At 42.4% G+C, this 17,324-nt stretch overlaps 1 protein-coding gene across 10 annotated transcripts in view; it reads right to left on the reverse strand.

The window, feature by feature from the left end:
• LOC126095298 (MIT domain-containing protein 1-like) overlaps positions 1-17,324 on the reverse strand; it is a 117,992-nt gene that overhangs the window by 54,797 nt on the left and 45,871 nt on the right. For all 10 annotated transcript variants that reach the window (XM_049910089.1, XM_049910085.1, XM_049910083.1 and 7 more), the window contains one exon: positions 13,045-13,283. In XM_049910089.1, the coding sequence (XP_049766046.1) occupies positions 13,045-13,283 (239 nt within the window). The remainder of the gene's footprint in view (positions 1-13,044; positions 13,284-17,324) is intronic.

Here is a 17,324-nt window from a genome sequence, read left to right on the forward strand (position 1 = left end):
TGGGAGAGGCAACTGGGTGGGGATAAGGAGACTGGGGCGGGGAGGGGGAGGGACAGTAGAGTAGGGGTGGGAGATGGTAAAGTGCTGCTGGGATCATGCAGGGATGAGGTGGAAAGGGGGGCAGCTAGGTGTGGTTGGGAGGTTAGACAGAGGGCAGGGGAGAGAGAGAGAGTGGGGGGGGGGGGGGGGGGGTTAGCAGAAAAGGAGAGAAGTAAAAACATTGGGTGCTTGGAATGGCAACATAGAAGGAGCTAGATGGGTAAGGACAATGACTAATGAAGGTTGTGACCAGGAGGGTTACGGGAACGTAGCATATATTGCAGGGAGAGTTCCCATCTGTGCAACTCAGAAAAGTTGGAGTTTGTAGGAAGGATCCAGATGGCATAGGCTGAGAAGCAGTCATTGAAATGAGGGACATTGTGCTGCGTGGTGTGCTCAGCAACCGAGTGGTCCAGTTGTTTCTTGGCCACAGTTTGTCGGTGGCCACTCATGTGGACAGACAGCTTGTTGATTGACATGCCAATGTACGAGGGCAGTTCAATAAGTAATGCAACACATTTTTTTTCTCGGCCAATTTTGGTTGAAAAAACCGGAAATTTCTTGTGGAATATTTTCAAACATTCCCGCTTTGTCTCGTATAGTTTCATTGACTTCCGACAGGTGGCAGCGCTGTACGTAGCTGTTAAAATGGCGTCTGTAACGGATGTGCGTTGCAAACAACGGGCAGTGATCGAGTTTCTGTTGGCGGAAAACCAGAGCATCTCAGATATTCATAGGCGCTTGCAGAATGTCTACGGTGATCTGGCAGTGGACAAAAGCACGGTGAGTCGTTGGGCAAAGCGTGTGTCATCATCGCTGCAAGGTCAAGCAAGACTGTCTGATCTCCCGCGTGCGGGCCGGCCGTGCACAGCTGTGACTCCTGCAATGGCGGAGCATGCGAACACACTCGTTCGAGATGATCGACGGATCACCATCAAACAACTCAGTGCTCAACTTGACATCTCTGTTGGTAGTGCTGTCACAATTGTTCACCAGTTGGGATATTCAAAGGTTTGTTCCCGCTGGGTCCCTCGTTGTCTAACCGAACACCATAAAGAGCAAAGGAGAACCATCTGTGCGGAATTGCTTGCTCGTCATGTGGCTGAGGGTGACAATTTCTTGTCAAAGATTGTTACAGGCGATGAAACATGGGTTCATCACTTCGAACCTGAAACAAAACGGCAATCAATGGAGTGGCGCCACACCCACTCCCCTACCAAGAAAAAGTTTAAAGCCATACCCTCAGCCGGTAAAGTCATGGTTACAGTCTTCTGGGACGCTGAAGGGGTTATTCTGTTCGATGTCCTTCCCCATGGTCAAACGATCAACTCTGAAGTGTATTGTGCTACTCTTCAGAAATTGAAGAAATGACTTCAGCGTGTTTGTAGGCACAAAAATCTGAACGAACTTCTCCTTCTTCATGACAACGCAAGACCTCACACAAGTCTTCGCACCCGAGAGGAGCTCACAAAACTTCAGTGGACTGATCTTCCTCATGCACCCTACAGCCCCGATCTCGCACCGTCGGATTTCCATATGTTTGGCCCAATGAAGGACACAATCCGTGGGAGGCACTACGTGGATGATGAAGAAGTTATTGATGCAGTACGACGTTGGCTCCGACATCGACCAGTGGAATGGTACCGTGCAGGCATACAGGCCCTCATTTCAAGGTGGCGTAAGGTCGTAGCATTGAATGGAGATTACGTTGAAAAATAGTGTTGTGTAGCTAAAAGATTGGGGAATAACCTGGTGTATTTCAATGCTGAATAAAACAACCCCTGTTTCAGAAAAAAAATGTGTTGCATTACTTATTGAACTGCCCTCGTAGAATGCAGCACAGTGGTTGTAGCTTAGCTTTTAGATCACATGACTGGTTGCACAGGTAGCTCTGCCTTTGAAGGGATGGGGGATGTTTGTGACAGGACTGGAGTTGGTGGTGGGAGGAGGATGCATGGGACATAATACAGTATACTAGGAGTCCAACTATCTAGTCTCCTTCCCAGTTGACACTCTAATATGTTTAACGTACAGGAGTTCATTTCAGTGGATAACCTCATCATTTTGTGTCCAAGTACAGTATCAACAGCCTTATTTTATCATTTTCATACAAAAAATTTAGACAAAATTATTATAGATTTACTTTTGGAGTATAGATTTCATAATTAACAATTATGCAAATGATCATGCTGCAGCTATCAGTAAGTTTTTTACTTACCTTTTCTAACTGAAATACAAATGAAAAATGTTTCAAAATAATAATTTCATTTCACAAAATTAATTTTCATAATCATATTGTTGCAATAATTAGAATGTTTACTATTTGCTTATGTCCATCATTGTTTTGTATTTTCTTTTTCTGTAAAATATATCTCTGTGTTTATTTTCTGTTGGATGTTTTGGCAGGGGATGTTGTACAACAGTTTTGGCATAGCAAGCAAAGTGAGTAGACGTTCATATGGTTGCATGGAAGAGAGATGCGTTATGGCTAGCAATGTGTCAAATTGTGTCTGCACAGGCAGAGTGGAAATATATGTTTAAAATGTTATATGTAAATAAGCAGTTGAGTGACTAACACTAGATGTTGGGTTCAATTTAAGAAACATTTTATCTGCATATTAAAATGCAGAATTTTTCTGAAAATAATGCAACAGCTATCAACAACCACTGAAGGCATCAATACATAAAGATAAATATAGCTAAAGTTTTGCTTCCTCCTCTTGAATAATTGTATATAATAAACTTATCATTTTTGATTAAACAGTAGCAAACAGCTAAATTCTATATAAATTCAATATTCATGATTCAATGAGATCAGGAGTGTTAGAATGCCCATTGATAAAGATATATAAATTGGCTTTTTACAGCTTTCAGTAGGGTATTTAATGCACAGATTCCACTGGGACTTTTTGTCACTGAAGTCTGAACCTGAAAATCATATGTTCTAGCTTCAAAATGAGAGTCTATGGTAGCTGGTTCCATGTAACAATAACTATGGAAGATATGCTATCAGAGAGGCTTAAAGTCTAGTTGCTATCAAGCATGATGATAATTTAGACATTGAACGGTCAGTTTTATGCAGGCTCTTGCTACCATTTCATAGCCAGAATGAACAAATAGACCATGAACACATTATTGAAGCTTTATGTTAGGATTTAAGTTTTTATATAAGTATATCACAAACATGTCAACAGGAGTGGTGCTAACCTTGTTGTTATTACCACCACTATGATCTTTGCTATGTTATCCTTCCCAGGACTTGAGGGTGCAGTTTAGAGGCATTTTGGGGCTGTAACTGAGGGCACTGCTTGGAAGCTGACAATATTTTTTAACAGAAACAACTAGGGTCTTCTTTCAGTCTGGCACTTGACTAAAACCACTGCAAATGAGTTTTTGTTCTTGCACTGGCAGGTACAATATTGTAGGCTAATGTATATTGTGGAGGTCTTTTACCTTGCAGCATTGCTCAGTACAGTTCTTCAACTTTGAAATGTTTACACAATCATTGAGGCTGTTGTGGGTACTTTCTGACAAATTAACTTTTGTCTTTTGTCTCAGGATCTTTGGCTGCTGTCTGATTAATAATTTTTTTGATGTTTTGCCACAAACACATGCTGGCAAAAAACATTAAACATACACTGGTTGAAGATACCAAAACAAAAACCAACAAGCAATATGTTTCGTGCATTTGTTTACAAAACAATCATTATCTTCCTTTATCTAATTTGTGTGCAGAACAACTGAATTATGTGCTCAGTGCTGCAGCAAGCAGTTCACAATACTTGATACTTATGTAGGAAATCTGTTGCCATCGTATGTTCAGCACAGTCTTATCTTACATCATATGATCACCCAATGATTTTCTTATGAAATGAATAACAGAAGCTGAAATGTAGCAATGTAAAGCTTTTCTGCTTGGTTTGGTATAACTTACAGATTAAGTAAATGCTATTTTTTTTACTTTCTGCAATTTACATTTACACGTACAAACTGTTTGGAAGGTATTTTAATATAAAAATTTCATTGTTTATTTGAAAATGTAATAATACTGGTTACAGTTCCTTCAAAATAATAGGGCCTAGCTAATTAATATTCAAAAATATATACAAATTTCTAAGAGATACAAGGAAATATTTGTTAATTATGTTAGTTATAAATGGAAATGGAAAAATGAAAATGATCGTTTGGCGTCATGGGCCGGGAGGCCCATTGTGGGGCAGGTCTGGCTGCCTTGGAGGAGGTCTTATTACATTCGACGTCACACTGGGCGACCTGTGTGCCAGATGGGGGTGAAATGACGATGAAGACAACACAACACCCAGTCCCTGAGTGGAGAAAATCCCCGACCCAGCCGGGAATCGAACGTGGGCCCATAGCACGGCAATCCGTCACGTTGACCACTCAGCTATCGGGGCTGACAATGGAAATGAAGTTAGTATAATCTGCATGAAATAAGCCTTTTCAAACAATTTTTGATGTAGTAGCAGAAATACAGTACACCTTTTAAGAGAGATTTGTGACAGTATTGTTAATAGTAGTATGTGATGTATGACACTCTCATTGTGTAAACAGAGAGCTGCATAATTACAGCACAGGAGTTGAAGTTGATTACCGTATCAAGAGTGCCCGACTAAAATTGGCTGATAAATATTCCGATAAAGCCAGTTGATTATTACACAGTAGAAAACCAGGTAGTTTTTAAAAAAATGTAAAAGCACTACCAGTGTTCAAAATAAAACTAAGACAACATTATGAAAAGTATGGATTGTTACTCACTGTATAGTGGATGTATTGAGCCGCAGATGAGCACACCAAAAACACCGTCCAATGAGTAAGCTTTCAGTCAAAAAGGCCTTCATCTGAATTACACACACACACACGTGACCACTTTCTTTGGCCAGACTGTGAGCAGCTGCACTTGATGGGAGAAGCAATGTGTGTGTGTGTGTGTGTGTGTGTGTGTGTGTGTGTGTGTGTGTGTTTGGGGGGGGGGGGTAAGGAGGAGGCTGGGGTAGAGAGGTGGAAGGATAGCAGGGCAGGGGTGCTTGTGGGAGGATACAGGGATGGGATGGAGAGAGGGTAGGACAGCTAGCTGTAGTCAGGAGGTTAACGGAGAGTGGAGGGGGAGGGGGGAGAGGGAAGGGGAGGCAGCGGAAAAGGAGAGAAGAAAAAAGACTGTGAGTCCATTGGTGGAGTAGAGGGCTGTGTACTGCTGGAATGGGAACAGGGAAGAGGGTAGAAAGGAGAGGGGTAATGACTAATGAAAGTTGAGGACAGGATGGTTACGGGAATATGGGTATATCGCAGGGAAATTCTCACCTGCACATTTCAATCTGAGGTACGGCAATGGGCACCCACATGGTGCTAGCCTATGCTAATCTATTCATGGGCCATCTAGAGGAATACTTTCTAAGCAGCCAGAATCCCAAAACCTCAACTGGTTCAGATTCATTGATGACATCTTTACGATGTGGATTGAGGCTGGGGACACCCCATCCACATTCCTCCAGAACCTCAACAACTTCGCCCCCATTCACTTCACCAGGTCTTTCTCAACCCAACAAGCCACGTTCCTTGTTGTTGACTTCCACCTCAAATATGTCTACATCAGTACCTCTGTTCAAATCAAACCTAGAAACAACCAGCAATACCTCCATTTCGACAGCTGCCACCAATTCTATTCCAAGAGCCCCTTCCATACAGTCCAGCTACCCATGACCATTACATCTGTGAGACAAGCAGTCCATTTTGAAATATACCATGGGTATCATTGATATCTTCACAAACTGTAATTACCCTCCCAACCTTGTACAGAAACAGATCTCCCATGCCTTATCTCTCCTATTACCCCCTCACCCCACCTCCCAAAGTCCCACCATCCAACCACAGAGGATCATTCCCCTTGTGCCTCAGTACCATCCAGCCAGGACTGGAGCAACTGAATCATATTTTATGCAAGGTTTTTTCTACCTCTCATCATGCCCTGAAATGAGGAATGTCCTATCCCCTATCCTTCCCACTCTTCACACAATGGTATTCTGCAGCACACCAAACTCACACAATATCCTCTCCCATTCCTACACAACTCCTGCTCTCAACCCCTTGCCCCACAGTTCACATCCGTCTAACAGAATTAGATGCAAGACCTGTCCCATGCATCCTCCCACCATGGCCTACTCCAGTCCAGTCACAAGCATCACTTATCACATCAAACGCCGGGCTACCTGTGAAAGTAGACACGTGATACACAAGCTAAGTTGCAACCACTGTTTTGCATTCTACATGGGCATAACAACCAACAAACTGTCTGTCTGCCCGAATGGCCACCAACAAACTGTGACCAACCAGTTGGTGAGCACACTGCACAACACAACATTCTTCGTTTTAATGACTGCTTCACGAGCTATGCCATCTGGATCCTTCCTACCAACACCAGCTTTTCTGAATTGCACAGGTGGGAACTCTCCCTGTAATATATCCTACATTCCTGTAGCCTTCCTGGCCTCAACCTTTGTTAGTCATTGTCATTCACCCACCTGCCGCTTTCCTGTCCCTACTCCTGCACTACACAGCCCTCTTTTCCACCAACATGCCCACAGTCTTTTTATTTCTCTCCTTTTCCACTGCCCCCACCCCATCCACCCTCTGTCTAACCTCCCACCTGTACCTAGCTGCCCTATGCTCTCTCCCCCTCATCCCTGTATCCTCCCACAAGTAGCACTTTTGTATCTCCCATGTCCACCCTGCTATCCGTCTTCCTCCCCACCCCTCCCTCCATGCCAAATGGTGAGCATTAAACCATCTAGTAGTAATTTAGGATTTGTACTGCATTGTCCGCCTCCATAGCTGAGTGGTCAGCACATCATAATGCCATGCGAGAGGCCCGCATTAGATTTCTGGCTGGGTCAGAGATTTTCTCTGCTCAGGGACTGGATGTTTGTGTTGTTTTCATCGTCACTTAATTCTCATCGACATTCAAGTCGCTGAAGTGGCATCAATTAAAAAGACTTGCACCAGGTGACAAGTCTCCTTGACAGCATGCCCTAGTCACACATTTCATTTCATTTGTACTGCATAGATAGTTACTTTCAGTACATATGACAAGCAGTCCCTGTGGTGTCATCAAGTGATACAACAATACCAGTCTCAATAGAATATGGTGGGACAGTGACTAAGGCAGTGTTGGGAAAACAGTACTCTGGTTAGCCTTAGTACAGAGAAAACTGTGGTAATACAACTCTGTCTTGCACTCAATTTTGGAGTTCTGCAATATTTATTATTGTTATAAACTTTACTATGCTATCACAAAATTTCAGTTACAGTAATTCTTAGATCCTTAATATTATAACAACTCACAAACACCATTTCATTTATGCCACAGTATCAGCTACTGGTGTCATAAGAAAGTACCCACATTTCCAGATGATCATTTTCTGACATTGTTTACACTGCAGCTGACAATATAACCTTTAGTGGTTCAACAGTATTTAAGTGAGGAGCAGGTCTTAGCCTTGTTGTTGTTGTGGTCTTCAGTCCAGAGACTAGTTTGATGCAGCTCTCCATGCTACTCTATCCTGTGCAAACTTCTTCATCTCCCAGTACCTACTGCAGCCTACATCCTTCTGAATCTGCTTAGTGTATTCATCTCTTGGTCTCCCTCTACGATTTTTACCCTCCACGCTGCCCTCCAATACTAAATTGGTGATCCCTCGATGTCTCAGAACATGTCCTACCAACCGGTCCCTTCTTCTAGTCAAGTTGTGCCACAAGCTTCTCTTCTCCCCAATTCTATTCAATACTCCCTCATTAGTTATGTGATCAACCCATCTAATCTTCAGCATTCTTCTGTAGCACCACATTTCGAAAGCTTCTATTCTCTTCTTGTCTAAACTATTTATCGTCCACGTTTCACTTACATACATGGCTACACTCCATACAAATACTTTCAGAAACCACTTCCTGACACTTAAATCTACACTCGATGTTAACAAATTTTTCTTCTTGGGAAATGCTTTCCTTGCCATTGCCAGTCTACATCTACATTTTATATCCTCTCTACTTCGACCATCATCAGTTATTTTGCTCCCCAAGTAGCAAAACTCATTTACTACACTCCTGGAAATTGAAATAAGAACACCGTGAATTCATTGTCCCAGGAAGGGGAAACTTTATTGACACATTCCTGGGGTCAGATACATCACGTGATCACACTGACAGAACCACAGGCACATAGACACAGGCAACAGAGCATGCACAATGTCGGCACTAGTACAGTGTATATCCACCTTTCGCAGCAATGCAGGCTGCTATTCTCCCATGGAGACGATCGTAGAGATGCTGGATGTAGTCCTGTGGAACGGCTTGCCATGCCATTTCCACCTGGCGCCTCAGTTGGACCAGCGTTCGTGCCGGACGTGCAGACCGCGTGAGACGACGCTTCATCCAGTCCCAAACATGCTCAATGGGGGACAGATCCGGAGATCGTGCTGGCCAGGGTAGTTGACTTACACCTTCTAGAGCACGTTGGGTAGCACGGGATACATGCGGACGTGCATTGTCCTGTTGGAACAGCAAGTTACCTTGCCGGTCTAGGAATGGTAGAACGATGGGTTCGATGACGGTTTGGATGTACCGTGCACTGTTCAGTGTCCCCTCGACGATCACCAGTGGTGTACGGCCAGTGTAGGAGATCGCTCCCCACACCATGATGCCGGGTGTTGGCCCTGTGTGCCTCGGTCGTATGCAGTCCTGATTGTGGCGCTCACCTGCACGGCGCCAAACACGCATACGACCATCATTGGCACCAAGGCAGAAGCGACTCTCATCGCTGAAGACGACACGTCTCCATTCGTCCCTCCATTCACGCCTGTCGCGATACCACTGGAGGCGGGCTGCACGATGTTGGGGTGTCAGCGGAAGACGGCCTAACGGTGTGCGGGACCGTAGCCCAGCTTCATGGAGACGGTTGCGAATGGTCCTCGACGATGCCCCAGGAGCAACAGTGTCCCTAATTTGCTGGTAAGTGGCGGTGCGGTCCCCTACGGCACTGCGTAGGATCCTACGGTCTTGGCATGCATCCGTGCGTCGCTGCGGTCCGGTCCCAGGTCGACGGGCACGTGCACCTTCCGCCGACCACTGGCGACAACATCGATGTACTGTGGAGACCTCACGCCCCACGTGTTGAGCAATTCGGCGGTACGTCCACCCGGCCTCCCGCATGCCCACTATACGCCCTCGCTCAAAGTCCGTCAACTGCACATACGGTTCACGTCCACGCTGTCGCGGCATGCTACCAGTGTTAAAGACTGCGATGGAGCTCCGTATGCCACGGCAAACTGGATGACACTGACGGCGGCGGTGCACAAATGCTGCGCAGCTAGCGCCATTCGACGGCCAACACTGCGGTTCCTGGTGTGTCCGCTGTGCCGTGCGTGTGATCATTGCTTGTACAGCCCTCTCGCAGTGTCCGGAGCAAGTATGGTGGGTCTGACACACCGGTGTCAGTGTGTTCTTTTTTCCATTTCCAGGAGTGTATTTTAAGTGTCTCATTTCCTAATCTAATTCCCTCAGCATCACCCGACTTAATTCGACTACATTCCATTATCCTAGTTTCGCTTTTGTTGATGTTCATCTTATACCCTCCTTTCAAGACACTGTCCATTCCGTTCAACTGCTCTTCCAAGTCCTTTGCTGTCTCTGACAGAATTACAATGTCATCGGTGAACCTCAAAGTTTTTATTTCTTCTCCATGGATTTTAATTCCTACTCCAAACTTTTCTTTTGTTTCCTTTATTGCTTGCTCAATATACAGATTGAATAACATCGGGGATAGGCTGCAACCCTGTCTCACTCCCTTCCCAACCACTGCTTCCCTTTCATGTCCCTCGACTCTTATAACTGCCATCTGGTTTCTGTACAAATTGTAAATAGCCTTTCGCTCCCTGTATTTTACCCCTGCCACCTTCAGAATTTGAAAGAGAGTTTTCCAATCAATGTTGTCAAAAGCTTTCTCTAAGTCTACAAATGCTAGAAATGTAGCTTTGCCTTTCCTTAATCTTTCTTCTAAGATAAGTCGTAGGGTCAGTATTGCCTCACGTGTTCCAACATTTCTACGGAATCCAAACTGGTCTTCCCCGAGGTCGGCTTCTATCAGTTTTTCCATTCGTCTGTAAATAATTCACGTTAGTATTTTGCAGCTGTGACTTATTAAACTGATAGTTTGGTAATTTTCACATCTGTCAACACCTGCTTTCTTTGGAATTGGAATTATTATATTCTTCTTGAAGTCTGAGGGTATTTCGCCTGTCTCATACATCTTGCTCACCATATGGTAGAGTTTTGTCAGGACTGGGTCTCCCAAGGATGTCAGTAGTTCTAATGGAATGTTGTCTACTCCGGGGGCCTTGTTTCGACTCAGGTCTTTCAGTGCTCTGTCAAACTCTTCACGCAGTATCGTATCTCCCATTTCATCTTCATCTACATCCTCTTCCATTTCCATAATATTGTCCTCAAGTACATCGCCCTTGTATAGGCCCTCTATATACTCCTTCCACCTCTCGGCTTTCCCTTCTTTGCTTAGAACTGGGTTTCCATCAAAGCTCTTGATATTCATGCAGGTGGTTCTTCTTTCCCCAAGGTTCTCTTTAATTTTCCTGCACAGGCAGTATCTATCTTACCCCTAGTGAGATAAGCCTCTACATCCTTACATTTGTCCTCTAGCCATCCCTGCTTAGCCATTTTTCACTTCCTGTCAATATCATTTTTGAGACGTTTGTATTCCTTTTTGTCTGCTTCATTTACTGCATTTTTATATTTTCTCCTTTCATCAATTAAATTCAATATTTCTTCTGTTACCCAAGGGGTTCTACTAGCCCTCGTCTTTTTATGAATTTGATCCTCTGCTGCCTTCACTATTTCATCCCACAAACTTACCCATTCTTCTTCTACTGTATTTCTTTCCCCCATTCCTGTCAGTTGTTCCCTCATGCTCTCCCTGAAACTCTGTACAACCTCTGGTTCTTTCAGTTTATCCAGGTCCCATCTCCTTAAATTCCCACCTTTTTGCAGTTTCTTCAGTTTTAATCTACAGTTCATAACCAATAGATTGTGGTCAGAGTCCACATCTTAGCCTTAAATATTAAAAATTGAAGCCTGTGGAATCAACTGAACTAAAAATATGGACACACAAAGAATTTCTCCAAAATATAACAACAACATAAAATAATACAATTAAATACTACAACAGTGTATACTTGCAAAAATCAATGGTTGTACTCTACAGGCATCTGTAATATCAGCAGTAAATCGTTAAACAACATAGTTACTTCTTCTGTGAAGGAAAGGTACACAAACAAATCTGTGGCACAGCTATAGGCACCCCTATGGCAACCTCCCATGCCAGCCTGTATACAGGCCATCAAGAGGAAACTTTCCCAGTCTCCCAACACCCCAAACCATTCCTTCATAATCTCAATGCCTTCTGTCCCATCCACTTCACCTGGTCCTCTTCAACCTAGCATGTCATTTTCATAGACATTGACCTCCTCCTTTCTAATGGCTCCTTCCACATCTCTGTCCACATTAAACCAACCAACCACCAACAGTACCTGTGTTTTAACAGTCGCCATCCCTTCCACACCAAAAAAATCCCTCCCTCATAGCCTGGCCACCATGGGAGAGTGTCTCTGCAGTGACAAGGACTCTCTTGCACTACTCTCCAGACCTACTTCACAAATAGATTTCCCATGCCATATCTGCACACACTTCCAATCCACCCAACACCACCAAGAACCAGCTACAAAAGAGGGACCCCTTCATCACCCAACACCACTGTGGACCAGAACAACTGAACCAAATCCTTCATCAGAGCCTTATCTATCATTATGCTCTGACATGAGGGATATCTTACCTAAGCAACTTCCCACCCCTCCTAAGGTGGTGTTCTGTCACTCACATAACCTCCACAACATTCTGTGCATGCCTAAGCCACTCCAAATCCCAGCCATTTGTCACAGGGACCATATCCCTGCAGAAGACCGAGGTGCAAGACCTGCCCGAACCACCCACCCAGCTCTTCCTATTTCAGTCTTACCACAAGCTTATCCAAACCCATCAATGCTGGGCCACCTGTGAAACCAGCCACATCATATACCAGCATCACTCCAATCACTGCACAGCTTTTTATATTGGTACAGCTACCAACTAGCTGTCCACCAGGATGAATGGCCACCACCAAACTATGGCCATGAACAAAGGGATTACCCTGAAGCAAAACAGGCAACTGAACATAACACACTTGATTTCAATTGCTGCTTCACAACACAGGCCATCTGGATCCTCCCCTCCACCACCAACTTTTCTGAACTATGTGGATGGATGGAAGTTAGCTTTACAACACATTCTCTGCTTCCAAAATTATTCTGGTCTCAACCTATAACCTACTGTCCCTACACCTTCCACCCAACAGTTTCTGACCCTTTTATACTATAACATCCTCCCAATTCATGCCCCCTCTCCCTTATTGTGCGCCACTCTCTACCAATGCACCCACCAATCTTTTCCCTTCCTTGCTCCTTTCCTTTTTCACTCCCTCCCTTTCCCCCCCACCCCCACCCTCCTATCCCTTCCCCCAAAGCCATCCAATCTACACTTGGCAGCATTGTCCTGCCATCTTCTATGACTTGCATGCTCTGCTGGAAAGTTCTCTTCTCTCTTCCTCACTCATGCACTGCTATCTCTCCCCTTCCCTGCCCACTCCAGATTGTTGCTTTCATTCAACACAACAGTTGTAGTCTGGCCAGAGCCCACAAAGATAGTCATCATGTGTGCCTGCTTGTGTGCATGTGTGCGTGTTTTCCTTTCTTTTTTGATGAATGCTTTGGCTGAAAGCTCACAGTGTAACAGTATTTTTGCTGTACCTGGCTCCAAATCAATATGTCATCTTTATGGTGACAGCAGCTATCCTTTTCATAATTACCTTAGAATTATAATGACAAAAAAACATACCTGATGAAATGTTCTAATATAAGGATCCTCTACTCTGACTCCTGTAACATCTGCATCAAGGAAACGGCCAAAGACACTTTTGTAACTATGACCTCTTGAATCGTTGTCAATCACAACTTGTTCATGGAAACTACCAGCATCTTTCTGTGTTTCTATATGTTTTTTCAGTTTCTCTGCACGCTGCATATAACTTTCAATCTTCCCACGCACAGCTGACTTTTTCTGGGCATTTCCTTCAGCTAATAAAAAAGAAAACTCTGATGAAACAAAATGCAAAAACTACTCAGTTTCTATATTTCTATATCTCACACAACTGGATAATGGCTACTTACTGTGTTAATGTTTCAATTTTTAAAGAAAAAAATGTAAATTACACTTCTATTTACTTTGTAACGGAAGTTCCTAAAGGAGATTTTTGTAGAAGCCAGAAGTGGAATACAATCAGATGGAGAAGGGAAGGAGACAAAGAATCCATTTCTAAAAGGTAAGGAAGGTAAAGTCTTCAAGAATTTGTCTAGTAAAGAACAGAAGTTAATATGGAATAGAGTTTGAAAATTAGCATTAACAAAATTTAAAGCAGAACAAATGCATCTGCTCAGCAGCTGGCAACATAGAAATAGCTTGTTCAGAGCTGACTGACATACAGAATAAACAAACACCATCAAATCTATAGCTTTTGAAATACTTAAAAAATCTTCATCATGAAAAACAGGAATTAGGAGAATGGAGTTGAAGAAAATTAAAAAGCACCTCAAACTTAGCACTAGCATGACATGAGGTATGATAATGTCTCTCTCCTGTACACTACACAGTGGTCTGAAAAATGTAGATATAACTTCAGTACTTGTGCATCTTATCCTAGTCCTGTTTATTTGTCAGTTTTTGTATTTAAGGAATTATTTTTTTATTCTGAAATCTACAGTTTCTACTGTGGTTTTAATGTCTTCCAGCCCTGTAGTTATTGGTGTTTCCTTGTAAACTCATTGTTTTAATTTTCCCCACAGACAATAGTTGAGCTGTTAGGCCGGCAGTCATACTGGCTGTCTTGTGTTTCCCAAATGACCAATTGAATTATCTCCAAATGTCCTATTAAGAAAGTCTGTAATTACCTGTGCAGAATGGTTGGGATATCCATCATGGTACCACATGGATTACTTTATGTCCAACAGGATGTATTTCAATAACTGCGGGAGCACATCTGTTATGAAGTGTAGATGCATGTTACTATTTAGGGTCTCATCAATACAACAGGAAACAATGATGCAATTTTTGAGAAACCCACACCACACATTGACATATCAACATCATCGTTTATCCACTTTGCTCAGTAAGTGTGGAATTTCACAGTCCAGTAACGCATATTGCAAAAACTGATTTGCACACCATTCGTAAACTATACTTCATAGGTAAACAAAATTTTGTACAGAACTGCAGCATCACTTTGCAGTTTTTGTATGCACCACTTGGAGAATGGTAACCAATTCTGAAAGTTTTTGCTTTAAAACTTTTGGTGGAGCAAAATGTTGAAAAGATAAAATGTGTTGAGATGTAGTATTCACAGAACATGCCTTTGACTGATCTCTCTTGCGCACTTAAGTTCTCTCATAGTGACAACTGTTTGTTCCTTTTGTGACTTGAAAAGACATGTTTTCAGCAGCTGGTCAGCATCCAAACCATCACAGAGCTGCATGACTGATTGAGATTGCAAGTAACACCTACTGCTCTACCAAGCGAAAGGCTATCTGCTAAGATAAATGGAGGACTCTGAGATGGTATGGTGAGCCACATTTGTAATGTGATCCACCCACTCCTAGATGCTATCTCTGTATTAAAAATGGTCAGTTTGTTGTACAGCAACCAATTTGCTGTGCTGATCATTCTTCTTGGCAGCTTCCTTTAGAGGACTAATCTGGGAAATGGATCCAGAGTAAGAAGTGTACAGTGGAATACAATGTATCACCGACTTCCCCATGAGGAGAATCTACAGGGACTGAGGAACAGACGTCTATGGTGAAGGATGACCCTGTACTAGTGTTTAAATGTTTGTACCAGCTAATGTTGAGGATACATAGCACCTAAGGCTCTATGAGACTCTACAATTTGGCACCTTGGAGAAGTAAAGCATGAATGTGTTAAATTTTAACAGCAGTGAAAACAGTCAGAAGGGTTGTATTATGAAGTTTGTGGAAGGTCAGTGCCTCTTGCAGAGGTAAGCAGTATGAACAAAGTGTTATCTTTTCTGGTACAAGAATTTTTCTAACTGCTGTATGAATGTCTGTAACCTCAGGGGATAACACAGCAACCTCTCTTTTGACCTTATTCTTAGTACAGTTATCCTTAGAATAAAGGATGTAACTGCTCAACAGAGTGAAATCAATGAGTTTCAAATTCACTTCTTGCAAACATAAGTGCAGTGGTGTTTAATGTGTCGTGAGTTTCAGTTTCTCTTTGTGTATCCTGAATCTCATGATGTTTCACAGCAATGTGAGAACAGTCTTAGTGGTGGAGTTTCTCATCTTTTTCTCCCAGAAAGTCTTAATTACACAGGTAAAAGTATCATTAGATTCACCAGATAAAACTAGAGTTGAAAAGGCAGAAGGCTTTCATTTTTATGCTTTCTGCTTAGTTTTGAGTGATGAGGGTGGGCAGTTAATTACTATAGAGACAATAATATAATTAATTTTGACTTATGTGCAAATATGGTTTGCTGCACATTGCTTAAAAGAGTAGGCTTCATTAGCTGCACTTTTACAAGCACAGAACTTTTCAGCTTCATTGCTCTCTGCCCCTCTAAAAATGCTAACACTTTGCACTAGTAATTTAGTGAAGTGGCAAAAGATGAAAAGATTGATCATACTAGTATCTTACTTTTTTCCTCATCTGTGTGATAAATGTTTAATTTCCCGACTTTTATCAGGTAAAATTTGCTTTAATATATTCTGAAAGAATGTATATATTGTAAATCAATGCCTCTCTCAGCACCCTTCATAGCTCACCATAAACTTTTTTTTATATTATTTCATACATCAGTGAAACCATCAGCCTTCCCTTCACCATTAACACATTAGAGTTTAAATCCATTAAGGTGATGTAAGACACAGGCCCTTTGCTGAAATTAAGGGTAGTGTACAGTTTTAGCATGACTGGGTGCTCATCAAGTTGTTTTGTGCACTGAAAAATTATGTATTTAAATGAAGTGACTGTTTCTACAGTAAAGCCCCATTCCAGAGGTCTTTCACTGACTTCAGAGTTATTCTGTACAATGCTTTCTGTATGCAAAAAGGTGAAAGCTTTCCTATGTACCTTCTTTTGCCTATACAATCAAAGAAAGTCCTGCTTAATAATCACACTTCAGAAGCAAAGTGAGTCAGAGTCTGCTACCCACTGGACTAAATGTATTATGAGTGAAAGAAAGACTGGCTGACTAACAGCTAGCTAAATCATGACAATGAATGGAGATATCAAGGCTCTATGGGCAAGTGATCACCTAGCAAATTGGTTATGAGGCTCTAAGGATCTGAGATTCAGAAGTGCTCAAGTCTGAGTGGAGACCACTGTGAGCATGCTCTGCCAAGATTTAGCACTGTTCATAGCTTGCCAAACTCTTTGCACCTTCGCAAGCTACTGTACCATGAGTAGGCTTGTTGGAGGCTCTACAGTGGCATGTTAGTTGCTGAAACTTTGTCATTCCAGGTCAGGTGAAAGAATGTTGGGAGCAGTAAACTGATAGAAATCTGACAATGGCATTGGGTCATGTGGTTCACTCAGATGTTTACGCCAATACACTTGTTACGTGAAGTTTGGATAAATAAATAAAAACATGGATATTAGAAACCCAGCTGCTTCTACTCATTTTTTTTAGGGTGCATAAATTGCATAATTGAAGGATTCAAAGAGTTTGAATGGTTAAAACTTCTCCTTACTCTAAATTCAATGATTAAAATTCCTGCAACTATTTTACTACTCTCAGCAAGATTCTGAGATCTGACCATTTGTCTGTGATATGTACATAGCTAACAGCTCATGCACTGCTTCCAACTGGTCCCTAACAAATTCCACCAACAATCTCGACAACAACAAAATGGGAATACAGTTCACAGACATTGATGAAAAAGTCACACAAAAAACACCAAAATTCATTTTCTACAGAAACAAATATAATTTCTTTATTTTAATTAAACATTGTCAAGTCTTTTTCATTCATTAAACACCGCCTCCAGCTAATTAATGAGTTCATGCTCTGCTATGAGTCATTTTCCAACTGAGTAAGTTCATATTCA

This window comes from Schistocerca cancellata, chromosome 8, assembly GCF_023864275.1.
Source record: "Schistocerca cancellata isolate TAMUIC-IGC-003103 chromosome 8, iqSchCanc2.1, whole genome shotgun sequence".
Lineage (NCBI taxonomy): Eukaryota > Metazoa > Arthropoda > Insecta > Orthoptera > Acrididae > Schistocerca > Schistocerca cancellata.